The sequence below is a fragment of the Haliaeetus leucocephalus genome, unplaced genomic scaffold (genome assembly GCF_000737465.1).
Source record: "Haliaeetus leucocephalus isolate CR32 unplaced genomic scaffold, Haliaeetus_leucocephalus-4.0 Scaffold840, whole genome shotgun sequence".
Classification (NCBI taxonomy): Eukaryota; Metazoa; Chordata; class Aves; order Accipitriformes; family Accipitridae; genus Haliaeetus; species Haliaeetus leucocephalus.
In genome coordinates this window covers 4,565,139-4,578,431 of record NW_010973276.1, presented here as the reverse complement: position 1 = coordinate 4,578,431, position 13,293 = coordinate 4,565,139, and the positions used below count along the sequence as shown (strand labels likewise).

The 13,293-nt window shown below is 51.3% G+C and overlaps 1 protein-coding gene across 1 annotated transcript in view; it reads left to right on the top strand.

Annotated features, from left to right (window-relative positions):
• The first annotated feature begins 474 nt into the window (after positions 1-474).
• NCOR2 (nuclear receptor corepressor 2) overlaps positions 475-13,293 on the top strand; it is a 179,768-nt gene continuing 166,949 nt past the window's right edge. Inside the window, exon 1 of the mRNA XM_010582247.1 lies at positions 475-579. Within this exon, the coding sequence (XP_010580549.1) occupies positions 475-579 (105 nt within the window). The remainder of the gene's footprint in view (positions 580-13,293) is intronic.

Sequence of the window (13,293 nt, the reverse complement as noted above, 5' to 3'; positions counted from 1 at the left end):
GCCCCCCGCGCCCCCCCCCCCCCCCCCAAAATACTCAACTTCAAGAGACCTGGAGACATAGGTCAACAGGGCCCAAATAAATTGCCGGCAGTTTGCAGGCCTGGTCCTTTCCAGGACCAGCCTTTCCCTGGCTTTCCAGGGCAATTGGATGGGATGAATTTGGGATAATCTTGTATTTGGACTTCCCTGTGATAGGAGTAATCCACAGCAAAAACTTGGCCATGGTGTTTGTGAAGTGGAAAATGGGGCTGCTGGAGAGTTGCGAGGGCAGTCAGGTTTTGGTGATCACCCAAGGCTTGATGTTCAGTTGTCTTGTGGAACCACGGCTGGCTTAATTTTAACCCGCTGCTTTCCCATTTGCTTCTAGATGTTGTGTGACCTGGAAAGCACACTCATGATGAAGAGGAGCTCTTGGCTCTCCTAATCCTTTGTTGGTGATTTGGAAGCAGCGACCGCCGCACCTGCTCTTCCGACATGTCTGGATCTACGCAGCCCGTGACGCAGAGCTGGCGTGCTGCCGAGCCGCGCTACCCCCCGCACGCCATGTCCTATCCGGTTCAGATTGCTCGACCACATGCGGTAAGGCAAGAGACTTTCCTTCCCTACCCGCTCGCAGGGTAGGAGCTGCATGGTGCGTCCCCATCGCTGGGGCAGTGGTTCAGCTGTGCTGGTCTCGGATGTGGCTGTTACAGAGAAATCAGACTGTTTCCGTGCCTGTGGTACGGGATTTTATTGTTCCTCTCTTGTGGGATCCTCTTTTGTTTCTCCATATGGTGCTTTCAGCTTTTCTCTCCCTTTCCAGCCTCTTCCTGGCACTTGCTGTGGTGGTGCTTGTGGGCTCTGGCTCATCACTTCTAAGCACCCAAGTCTGTTTGTCTTCCTGGCAAGAGCAACCTTGGTTGGATGCAGCAACCAGCCTGGGGGGAGAGGGGAAGGTTGGCCATCCATGTGGAGCAGGAGCTTGTGGCCTCCAGCCCTCTTCTGCATGGCCTTTCCTTAGCGCTGAATCACAAGGGGATGAGCATCCTCTCCTGCGCGTGGGCTCACCGCTTCCCAGTGAGCCCGGTCCTTGCTCCTCACACCCATGGGAGAGCTCTTCTGATTTCCAGGCAGACTGCCAGGGGCGAACCTGCCGCCTGTCCTTTGGTCAGGAGACCTGCCCCTCTCTACCTGGAGTTCCTGGCTGGTGGTGGCACTCCTGGGGAGCAAAAAGAAAACTGAGCTGCTGATTTTTTTCCACTTTATCCTTCTCTACTTGTTCCCCCTCTTACCTTTGACCCGTAGTCTTGTCTTCTCTTGGATCAAGACATAAACTGGTGGTGATTTTTTTGTTGGCTGTGTTTTGTTGAATGCACCGGAGCTTGCACAGGTTAATTCACTTGGATCCAGCCTCTCCTTTATGTGCTACGTCACTCATGTATGTCTCTGCTTGCTCATCCTGGGTGGTTGAATATTTTAGGGTTAAGACCTTAATGGAAAAAACTCTCCTCAGTGGAATAGCTTTAGTCAGCTGAAGCTGCTTAAATGAATCTTATTAGGTGCTGGAGTGTGGCACATGCTTGCAAGGCTGCTCTTTAGAGCTGCTTCTTGGTGGGTTACAGTGAGGTGGCCACAGACAGGAAGGCGCTTGTAAGCTTGTCAGTGAGGAGACCTTGTCTTGGGGTTATGTTTCTGACAGTGACGGCTATTGAATGGTAAAATTTGTGCTGTGATGATTTTAGGGTTTGACTTGAAAGCCTGGAAACCCATGAAGTGTCAATGGAGGGGTGAAATTCCCTCATCTGCCCTCTTTCCTGGGCTTCAGCAGAGTGGCATGGTGAGCAGAGCCAGAGTTTGGAAAGGCTTTGAAATAGAAACGTTAAGCAGGGCACAGGACGAGCTTTTGGCTGCGTTAGCTGGCTCATCTATATCGCTTGGGGCCTGCGTGCTTCTGCACAAAGAAGCTTTTCATCCAGGGTATGAGACACGCTGACCTGGTTCGATTTATGGGAGTCTTGCTTCCATCGGTGTGAGCGTGTTTATTTGGGAGGTGGGGTGGAACAAGAGCATTTGTCTCAAGAAGAAAATCCCAGTTCGTTCTTTATCAGAAACTCGAGCAGAAGGAGGATGTGACCAGGTGAGCAAGACCTGCATTTGTTGCAAAGCCATGATTTAAAAACAAACCAAAGAAACCTCAATACCCAATGTGGAGATAGATTTTGGAGGAGTGCGAAAGGCTCCTAGCCTTGGGGTGTTGAGTCCTCGTCTCCTGCAAACCCCAGTTGCTTCCCCTTAGTGTCGCAACAGCAGACTGAACCAAGCAGGGCAGTTGTTTTCAAGTCAGACGGAGCTCAGGGTTTCTCCAACCTGCCCTGCTCTCTGGCTAGTGTGAATAGTGTTTCTATTCTATCATATTAATGTTGGAAGAAGTTGCTGGCGTTCGCTTCTAGAAGCTATTTTTACAGTCGCATGTAATCTTCCCAAGTTATGTGATACCTTTTAGGTGTCTGGATGCAGGAGAGGTCCGGGCTGAGAGTTTTTTGGATGGAAAGCCAAAAGGCTCCTGTCGGTAGAAGTGTGCTAGCCCCACACAAACGGAATGCACCTTGCCTCTCCTCGTGAGGGTAGGCAGAGCGTTTCTTCAAGCGTGTCCCTGCATGATCTGCCCTGCCACCCTCAGCTGTTTGCAAACACGTGTCTCCTGCTCGGCGGCGCCGTGAGCTGGAACCTGGCCATGGCTCTGGGGCTAGAGCGGATCTCTGGTGGGATTGCTTGGGAGAGGAGAGCCCGGTTGCTTTGAAGTTGCTGCGCTGTTTAATATTAAAAGTGGTATTTGCTTGCATGTCTTGGCCAGGTCAATTTTGTCGTGGTGTGTGTTTGCACAGTGAGAGCTTGTTTGGAAGAAAGCAAGAGAGGCCAAAACCAACCTGACACGAGCATGTCTTGCATCTAATTAGATTTCGATTCTGGTTTGCTGCGTTCTACGACATCCTTTCCTGAGAACTGGGAATTCGTCAGCCTAGGGATCCTTATCCTGGTGGTGGAAACGCCCTGGGTCACCTCCTGGGTGTGTGCGCAGGGCTGAGAACAGCAGGGCTGCAAATGCTATTATAATATAAATAAATAATCACAGTCCAACTGTGACAGTTGCACCAGGGAAATGCGGCGCTGCAGGAATACTGAGCTCAGAAATGAGCCGTGACATTATTTTAGGCTTGGAGACACTTTATGAAAAGTGATTTAAAGGATTGCAGCTGTTTGATTTCACAGATGAGGCAAGTGAGAGGGGATGTTGTGAAGGGGCAGAAGGCAGTGGAAGAACTCTTGGGCATTTTTCTTCTCCCATTGTATAAAACCCAAGGGAATATCCAACAAAATGGGGAAAAAGATGCATTTCAAGTGAATGGACAGAAATATGCTTTGTACATATGGGCACCATCTCCCAGCAGCACGTTCCAGGAGTTACTGCTGAGTTTGGAGCTGGCAGAGAAGATCCAGTACCGGTTGAGTGAGGGTGTTTGTTGGCTGGTTTCACTCTTAGGTGCCAGCTTTGGGCAGGGCTGTGAACCCATGGGTCTGATCCAGACTGAACTCTGATGGGTGATGCAGCAAACAGGCTCTTCAGCAGGGTAGGTTTGTCCCCAACTGTATCGGGGTGTCCTTCTCCTCACTGGGACCTCAGGTCCCAACAGCTTTCAGGGAGGTTAGATGTGAAAATGGTGTGGTATTTTATAATGACCCTAGATTTAATTCCATCTTACTAAAAAAATAACTTGTAAAAAAACTTTGACAAGTGTGCATGGTTTTAAAGGGGAGAAGGAAGCTTGATGAAAAGGTTCTGGTTTGTTTGACTTTCTTTAGGTAAAACTAAAATCACCAATAATCAGCAGTTTCTTCTGAAGAGCACTGAGTGGTTGTTGGCCAAACTGCAGGGGAAATGTTTTTGTTTTCCATATTCATTAGCTGTAATGTTGGGGTGCTTAGTTGACTTCTGTCATGTTCAGCTTGGGAACGGAGGAATTGTTTGAATGCTCTGTGACCTTTAGCTAAAGGTGAAAAAACACTTTACTTAAGCTCATAACCTTCTAATGTGTCGGAAGTTCATGCTCTCTCAAAGGAAACTTTTGCATGAAGGATATTCATTTTCAGGCAACCTGCAGATATTTTCTGTAAACAGATCAATTTCCCTGCGTAGTACATGTTCCCCTTTCCTTTTAAAGCCTCTTTGTGGTCAATAATATTCCCTGGGGACAGAAGGGCTCCCCTCTCTTTCTCCCGTGTGGATCCAGTTTCTTGCTGTGCCCTTCTTACCAGTCATAGTTCTCCTGTTAGTGCCCTGACATTTCAGAGCTGCAGGAATGATGCAGCTTTGGATGCAGGCTGGGGTTTCTGGGAGGGTGGTATCAGCTGCAGACAATGCTGGGGGTCAGTAGCCTCTGTGCCAAAACAGCTTCTGCTTTTGGGGTGCTTTTAGTGTCTTACCTACCAGAGAAACTAAATAGGTTTGGGGATTGGTAGGATTGGGGTGTGTGCACATGCATGTGAAATCGGTGCTCCATCGTCACTTGAATCCCCTCCCTGCAAAACAAGAGGTGCTCAGCGTGCCTCCTGCACGCTGTTTGCCTGCATTCCCTGTGCACTGCTTCAGCTGAGATGGAAAGGTGAGCTCAACCCCCTCCTTAACCCCTCTGCTCCAGCTTTGAGACCTTCTTGCTTTCTTCCATGCCACCTCTCCTGTCTGGAAGCAGCTCTGTAGTTCCTTCATTAAACGCCCCACCTGCAAAACGGCACTTGCGCGGGAGCGTCCCGGCCCGATCGCTCATTTTTTTTGGCCCATGATAAATAAATTCCTTGTCTGTCTGAACCAGAGACAAGAGGTTGGTGCAAGCTTGTGTGTTGGTGTCCTAGCCAAGTAGTGGCCTGGAGGGAATTGAGTGCCTTCCTTGCCCAGACTCCTCCTCCCAACAGTTTGAGCAGGGCAAGTTAAACCCAGCATCCTGCCGTGGAAGGTGCTGTAAGGAAATGCAGGCTCCCGAGATGGCAGGAGCTAGCTCCTTTCCGCAGTGACATGATCAGCGTGGCAAGGTGACACCAGGTAAGCCTGCGGAGAGGCAGTGTATTTTGCATTACAGCACATGGTGCCTTTGCTGCTGTGTTGGTTTTCCTTGGAGTAGTTATTCACACTTTTATCTGCTGGAAGCAAAATGCCAGTCTGTGTCGGTGCTCCAGGAACTTGCAGAACGGAAGAGTTTACGGTGCCAAATGCTGAAATCCCCCAGGCTGTGAAGAGCCTTCTCCAACCACCTCCGAGCGCAAAGAAAAGCCTCCTGCTACCAGCTGCGCAGCTGAGCGGGGGGCGGTTGGTGCCAGAGATTAGCATCCTGAATTCTGCCTGCTGGGCTCCAGCTAGTGTTTTAAGGAATGCCTTGAAAATCAAAAATGTACCTTGGAAATACCGACTCTGATCGGGTCTGTCACGAGAACTCGGCACGACCTCTCTTGAGTACCTTTCCAGTGAAGGACTGCATGAGCTCTGAGCAGCTCAGCGGTGGATTTGGGAGAATTGGCTTTCTGCTGTGGGACTGGGAGAGCACGAAGGTGAAAGAACAGGACACCTAATTCCCTGCCCTGGGGTGTCTCTTCCATTGCCAGGAAGGAGGAGTTGGCTTACAGCAGTTTGATTTAAAGCTCATTTTCCGTAGGATACAGCCTTTATCCAAAACAGTTCTTTTTCTGCAAGCTACTCTAAACTTCTGTGGTTGCTCCCTAACTTGCTTTTTGGATATGCTTTGATGCAGAGGGTGATGCTTTGCTTCTGGTTGATCTCAAGATTGTAAATCCACAGGGGAAGAAAGAACTTTTGCTGCGTATGTGGTTTGGCAAAGGTAGACACCCACTGAAGCCACTTTTCGAGACGTAAAGCCTTTGCCTGCACTCCTAGTCTGACTCTGCCTGCGTTGCCCCACCAGCCCCTGGAGGCACTTTCTGCAAGACTGGGGGCTTTTGCTGGTTGTCACCGTCACCACGTTTATTCAAAATACTGAGCAAGTCGCGTTCTTTGAACTGAAGGATTTGCTGTGGAGGTGTGAGGAAGTGTAGGAGAGCCGAGTGGGGGAAAGGCGAAAGGGTCCTACATGGACCTGCAGAGATAGATTATGGGTAATGTGTGGGAGCACGTGTGGTAGGAGAAGGTGGGGGACTCCACTGCAGAAGAGATGCGATGATGAGCAAAACGTGCTTTTAAGGTGGAAGTTTGGGGTTTGTTGTGTGAAGAGAGCTGCTCATCCTGCATGGGTGTTCGTGACCACAAGTGGCTTCAGGAAGCAGAGCGCCAGGCGTGGGGAGTGGAGAAAGGGCAGACGGGTCATTCTTGGCTCAAAGGCGCCTGGATGAGGCTGGGACAAAAGTCTTGTGATGGAGAGAGACTCAAAAGCAGCACTGTAATGAATGCGCTGCTGCTCTGCGGGCACCTCTGGCTGCTGGGGAGAGGGCTGGCGGCTGGCTCCAGCACCCGGCACCGGTCAGATGACTGGGAAGCCACAACAGCTGAGAGCTGCCCCCACCGAGACGTGACTTCTTCTCCATGAATGGCATATTCAGACAGGACAGCTAAACGCTGCTGACAGCCCCGGTTTGCTGGAGAGGCGGGGGAGAGGGCGTCGGGAAGGATGCATTACTGTGCAGCTGGTACAGACGCTAATGGTGCTGGCAGCAGATGTGGCCTCAGTGCAGGCATGGCAGCAGAAATCAATGCCTTCCAAGAAGGGGCCACGCACAGTGTGGTCACCTCCTAAAACAAAAGGCCAAGTCAGCAGCTTCTGAGAGATGGATGGCAATGAGACTGTGTCAGAACAATAAGGGCATTTGTCTTTTCAGCACATGTTGCATCCCCGTAGGCAAGATAAAAATGCATATATTCAGCCAGGTTTTTATTACTGACGTTATCTTCAACAGTAGAGCTGATTGTAAAAGAGTTGTTGTTTGTTGGTTTTTTGGTGTGTGGGGGTTTTTTTTTTGGTTTTTGTTTTGTTTTTGTTTTTTAAATCTGCAGTGAGCTCCTCTTGGGGTTTTGGGGAGGAAGTGAGGCAGACAGCAGTGTACTTGTAGACAACCTGTTTTGATCAATAACTACCTCCTTTGCACTTCAGTGGAGGTTTTCTGTGGCAGAGGATGGCTCCTCTTTGCTGGGGAGCTTGAGGGTGATGGGCTGTACGCAGAGCTGGTCCCCCCACAGAACGTGCTGTCTCTGGACCTCATGCAGCGATGGCTCTGCTACCGCCCTGGTTCCTCCCAGACCTCCCCCCTTCCTCTTACCTGAATCAGCTTTGGGAAAAATTATTTTCTCCAGGCAAAGGCGAAAAAGTGCATTTCTCGGTCTGATGAGCAACTGCTGTGCTGCCAGCGCCAAGGGGTATCCAGGCACCAGAGAGCTTTTCTTTTTATTGCTAAAATAGGTCATGCTCGCTGCTGGCAGAAAGACATTTAAAGCAACTTCTTTTTTCAAAGTTCAGGGTGTGCAGAGCAGGGGTGGGGGACATCTCTGTCTCTGGCAAAACCACCAGAGTGGTGGCTGTGCTGCTTTGGCCACCCCATCTTGGACTGGGGAGTTGGTCTGCTTGGCTTGCAGGTGGCACCGATAGCTGGCCCAGCCTCCTGCTGCAGTCAGGGTTGTGTCAAGGGGCTCAAGCAGCAGCTTATAGCAAAAATTAATTGCTGGATGGTCAGATGCCCTTGCAGGTTTCAAGTTGGGATATACTGCTCCGTGCTGGCTTCATGTTCCCGAGGCTGTGGGAAGCTTGACCTGCCATAGGCTTCCCAGGGGGAACGGGATGGGTCTGCGGTCCGAGGCTGTGCAGTCAAGCCTTGGCCACCATGTTGGGCCCTTCTGACTTGTGTGTCCCCTCTGGCCATCTCTGTTGTATAGGGAATAGCTCTGGGCATAAGAGGCGCAGGGGCATTCTCTGATTTGGGGAAACACCAGCACAAAAGCAGGAGGAGGAGAGGGATGGAGCACATGGCTGGTGCGGGCGCTGCTCTGGGCAGTGCTGTCTGCAGCAGCTCTCTCCTCTCCTGTCAGGAAAAACCAGTGGAAACCAGGACACCCAGGATGAAGGTGAGGTGTGGGGTGGAGGAAACTCCCCAGATCCCCCAGAGCCTGTGGGATGATGTTGGGGGGGATGAGAGGAGCGTGGGACATGCTGGGCAGCAGCTGTAAAGTGCCCAGCTCTGGCTCTGCGTGCCACCAGTGTCACGGTTTGTGGGGTCACCAGCCCCACTGCCCTCACCCATCCATTCCCCTGTGGTTAAAAGGAGTGCCCAGAATGGCACGCATGCTGCTCACGAACAGCAGGATCGGGCCAGGCATCCTCTTCTGAAATTAGGTAAGGGACAACTTATAAATAGTGAAATAAATAGGGTTGCTCTGGCTTTGTTTTTTGCTTGCTATTTGGACCACGCCATTATTAATCGGCCTCATTTAGGCTAAACGCTTGGGAGTGCTTCAGCAGAAGTAGCACGTTGTTAAGAAATAAAAATTATTTGCAATACAACACTGGGCAAGCTCATAATGAACAGCCCACAGCCTAATCCTTGGCGGAGGTGGCAAGGAGCTGGGATTTGCTCCTTGATGAGCGTGTGCCGTGCCCTGGCCTGTTTGCCTGCCTGTAAAAGGTGACAAGGACAGTGTGGGGCAGCGGCTTGTAGCTGGATGAGGGCTCCTGTGCCCGGGGAGCTCGGCAGGTGAGGCGCCGCTTGTGCGCGATGCCGTGATTAGAGGTGGCCGCTGCTCCGATGCCACCCTCCGCTGGGGAGCCTGCTCAGCTGGCGGATGTGGTGGCTGACCCTGGGACCGCTTCTCCTCGGCGTCACTGCAGAACGAGAGCCGGTGGTTTTTAAGTGAAGCTGTCTTTGCACTGAAACTCGGTGGGGAGCTCCTGGTCGCTTTCTCGGCTGAAGACGTGGTAAGCGATGGGGGATGGATCTAATGCTTCAGGCTGCTCGAGCTGTGCTGCAGGTGCTCATCTGGCTGCACTGTAGGTCTCCATGGGTTTGCTCTAGAGCTGTTTTCCAAGGAAGCCAGGAGCACTGGGTGTTTGCACTTGTTTTTCTGCTGGTGAGAGGAAGAGAGGAGGAGCAGTTTGCCTTTCTCTTGCAAGACCAGCTCCAGGCTTCCTTTCTGCAGGCCTCGTGTCTCTGGGGTCTTCTTCTCGGGGGCTAATTCTTGCAGCCGTGGGAATGTCATCTGCATGCAGCAGTTGGTAGACGCCTTGTCTGTATGGATGTGCCCTGCGCTGGAGCTAGGAGAGCAGGGTCAGAGCTGCTGTTGGCCATGGCGTAGTGTTGTCTGGCTCTGTGCGCTGCGGGTCAGCACCCAGGGGTGCTTCCAGCATCGCTTTCAAACCTCCCTTTCTTTCTCCTCGTTGGAGGTCAGGCCACCTGGATCCAGACAACTGCAAGCAGGGGAAGGAGAAATGAAGCGCACCAGCGAGTGCACGCGTTCAAAACAGAAAGTGAGAGAGGCAGAAAGGCTGTGCGGCTGTGTGCAGTTATTAGTTTAGTGTGGGGGTTATCCTGAGGTCAGGGGACAGCACAGAAGATTTTACTGGAGTTATGGTAGGTAAGGCAGCAGGCTGAAAGTTTAAAAAAAAATTTAAAAAAAAAGGGGGGGGGGAAGCTTTTTTTTTCCTTTCTGTGGGGCTGCCTCTGGTTTTGTGTTGCCAAGGGCTTTTCTGTAATACTGCATTCAGTCTCCTGGCTTTAGACAGTTTGATTAGCGTATCTAAATGAGCCTGATAGACTCAGGTTATTTAGGGTCAAAGGATTTACCAGGAGGGGGAGGGAGACGGTGCTCTCGGTGCTCCCAAATCAAGTAATAACACAAAAAGACCTTGAGACTGGGAGTGCTTTCACCGGCTCCCCCTCCCAGCACCCCCAGGCAGGGGCAGCGTGGACATGTCCAGCCTTCCTTGCTGGCAGCAAAGGATGCTTGCGGCACCTCTGGCTGGGCCCAAGTACCTCTTCAGTCTGCAGCATGAAGAAGTGTATTTTAACGAGGCCGCTTTTGGCTCTTTAGCATTTCATTTATCTAAACGTTGGCCTTATGCTGCATTGCTCTGCTGGGGTGATTTATGGCACTGTAGGCACTCTCAGTGTCTGTCTGTCTTTGGCGATGTTGCTAGTGCTGGCTCAAGCCCAGCCAGTGGCTCTTCGTGGTGTGGGGCCAGGAGCTGCTCAGAAAGACCCACTGGAGCCAGCTCTCATCAGGGCAGGTCTCTGGCTGTATTTAGGCAGAAAGTGGCTGCATTTCAGTTGTTTTTCCTGCAAGACCCTTCCTCACCAGTCGCCGGAGCAGGCAGCGGTCGTGAGGTCTGTTGTCTTCGGCATTGCCCATGTCAGGCTTTGTCTGAAGCGGGTCTGATGAAAGGGAGAGGGAATCAGACCCCTGTGTAAATGCCAGGGGTTTGCAGTGTTCACGTGGGATGCTGAAGTCTGCCCCTGGGTACTTGTGGCTCCAGCTGACTGCTGAATTGCAGTGTATGCTCTGCTGCGGGCACCCGAAATCTGTTATGAGGAGCTGCAGTTCTGGTGATGGTACCAGCAGCTGTTTGTCCGTGCTCCCCATCACCTGCCTCCGAAGTAGCAGCCGCACAGCCCCACATCGCTGCTACGTGTCCCTTCTGCTTACGGCAGTGTGCAGCCCTGTCCCAGTGGGTCGCTTGGAGCTGGGGCAGTGCAACGTGAGGCTGAGCTGCCTCAGCCCTGAAGAGCTTGTTCCCTGATTTGATTTCATTCAGGCGATGTACTCAGGAGCTAGTGCAGGTACATAGTTTGAAACTGAATAATGTAGATTTTCCTTGTTTTTCTAATTTTAGTTAGCTGGCTTCACCCTAAGCTTTGAAGATGTGGCTTGCTGGTTTTGAAGTGTCTGTTTCTTGCATGCAAGGCTGAGGGTCTGGGCCGGGGCAGCTGTCCGGCATGGTGTAACACCAGGTGGCTTGTGAAGGACAAAGACAGCAATGCATTTCTGGGACTGCAAGACGGAGGTGACCCAGCCTCTTCAGTGCACTTGGACGTCAAGCTGCTCCCAGCAACAGGGATCCGACCTTCCTCTCCTGGCTGGGTGACTTTCGTGGTTTTCCAGGTCTGCTCCCAACCCAGGCCTGCTACTGCTGCCCCTGGGCAAGTGTGGGTTGGCCGGGTATCGGTGGGTGGATTGTTGCAGGAGCAGGAGGCACCAGAGCAAGGATGTGCGTAGCAGGGTTGTGCTGGGGAGGTGCTGGGGGACAAATGTCTGTGCTGGAGGATGGGATTCTCCCGCCCGTGCTCTGCAATAGAGGTGATTTTGGGGAACCTCTGTGCTGACTGTGTCTGGGCTGTATCTCCCCTGCTCGGACAAACTTTCCGACTGCTTACAAGGCTGCTCCCATGGCATCGTGTGGGTTCGCTTCCGTCGGAGAGGATGGATGCCCAAGGGACTACCCTAAATAAAGCGCTGCTCTCGTGGCCGGCAGAGCTGCTGCCAGAGGGGGCTGTGCGGGACAGGAGGATGTAACCCCGACCATGGCAGCTCAGCCTCGGCATCACTGGGCTGGTTCCCGAACCGTCTATGGCTCTAGACGGTGCAGTCTAGAGGCCTGTTTGTTTATACTCTGCCTACACGGTTAGAGGGGATGCAGTGCCTTTCACCCGGGGTTATATTTTGAAAAGCTGCTGTTTTATCAGGAGAATGATAAGGTCTTGACATTGAGACTTCCAGAGTGATTTTGGTTGCTTTGCTTTGGTTTTGTTTTGGAAACATTCCTCTTCCTTTGCCTGAGTAAAGAAACTTAATTTCTATCAACAGAAGTGGAAAAGGTGCTCATCTTCTCTTTGCATCTCTTCCTGCCCTCTGCAAACCCTCCTCCCACTCCGCCAAATCTGCTGATGTCCCAGAGCCCCAGACTACCCATGGTCTTTTTGCTTCCTTAATTTCTATTTCTTCACATTTACTGAATTTATGAAATTCTGCAAAATTTCCACAAAGTACATCTGTGTGGGAGTACCTGAACCACAAGGAACAACAGGAAGGTTGGCGTAAAAGGAACAAAGTCCCAACTGGAGGCAATGGGAGAACTGAGGGCCCTGGAGAAGGTACTCAGACACATCAACAGATTTGGGGGGGTGGAAGGAGTGTTTGCAGAGGGCAGGAAGAGATGCAAAGAGAGGAGGAGGGAGAGGATGAGTGAAAAAATAGAATTGAGCAAAAACCAGCAAAGCAATGGAGAGGAAAAGGAGCGACATGTAGCTTGGGGCTGTAGAGCTTTTTAGTTGTTTTATTTCAGGTGTCTTACAGCTGCCCTTGAGCAGGTGCCAAGGCTGCACTAGAAATCTTAGGTCAGGATGGGGACTAAATCACATTTTTGCTGTGTGCCTCAGCAGTGGGGAATTCACATGGCACCCACTGGACACTGCTCCCTTGTCTCTGCCCGTGTGTGGAAGGTGCAGCGGCACTGGCAGCAAGGTGCCTCCCAGCATATATCTTTAAAACACTGCTAAACAAAATTAAAGCCTCTTCTGAAGGCAGCTCGTAAACCTTTCCGGCATTTGCGTTTGACAAACAGTGTCATAGCTCACAGTGCAATTTACTGTAGTGACTTTCTGAGCAATTAATCCACCTACGTCTTTGCCAGGTCTCCCGTGGTTCCTTTGACAGTTCATCGCATGGCACAGAATTTTGTCAATTTTAATCCTCCTCGCTAATTTTTAGGTTATGTTTTCTTCTGGTAAAACCAAATGCTGATGTGAGCAAAGCGGAGCAGGTCAGAGTGAATTGGGTGACATCTGGAAAAGCAGGAGCTGGTGCTCACAAGCTTTGCCCTTGGTGGGGAAGCCATAGAGCTATGTCTGCCATGCGAGCCCCGAGCTAAAGGCCTGGCGTAACGAGCTTCCCTGTCACTTCGGGCCATGCCCGCAGGCTCTGAGCTCCACCTGCAGTTTTCTGACAGGGGTTAGAGGAGGAAAAGGTAAAGCTCAGCTGAGTGTGGGCAGGGGGAAAAGGAAGAACAGATGGTTCTTGGGACATGCAAGAGCCTTCTTTTTTTCTCAGAGGCACAGCCTTTGAACCTCCCAGACGGGTAATTCTTGTTTATACGCCCACAGAAGGTGACGGTCCTGGTTGTGGGCCTATTGGTGTGTCTTCCCAGACATGGTGTGTTTGTTTTGTAGGTGGATGTCAGGCACTGCGTTGCTCTTTTTTTTGTTTTGTTTTATTTTTGTTTTTTTAAAAAACAACACAAAAACCAGGTCGAGTGCGACTGTGGGGAAACTCGTAGGCAG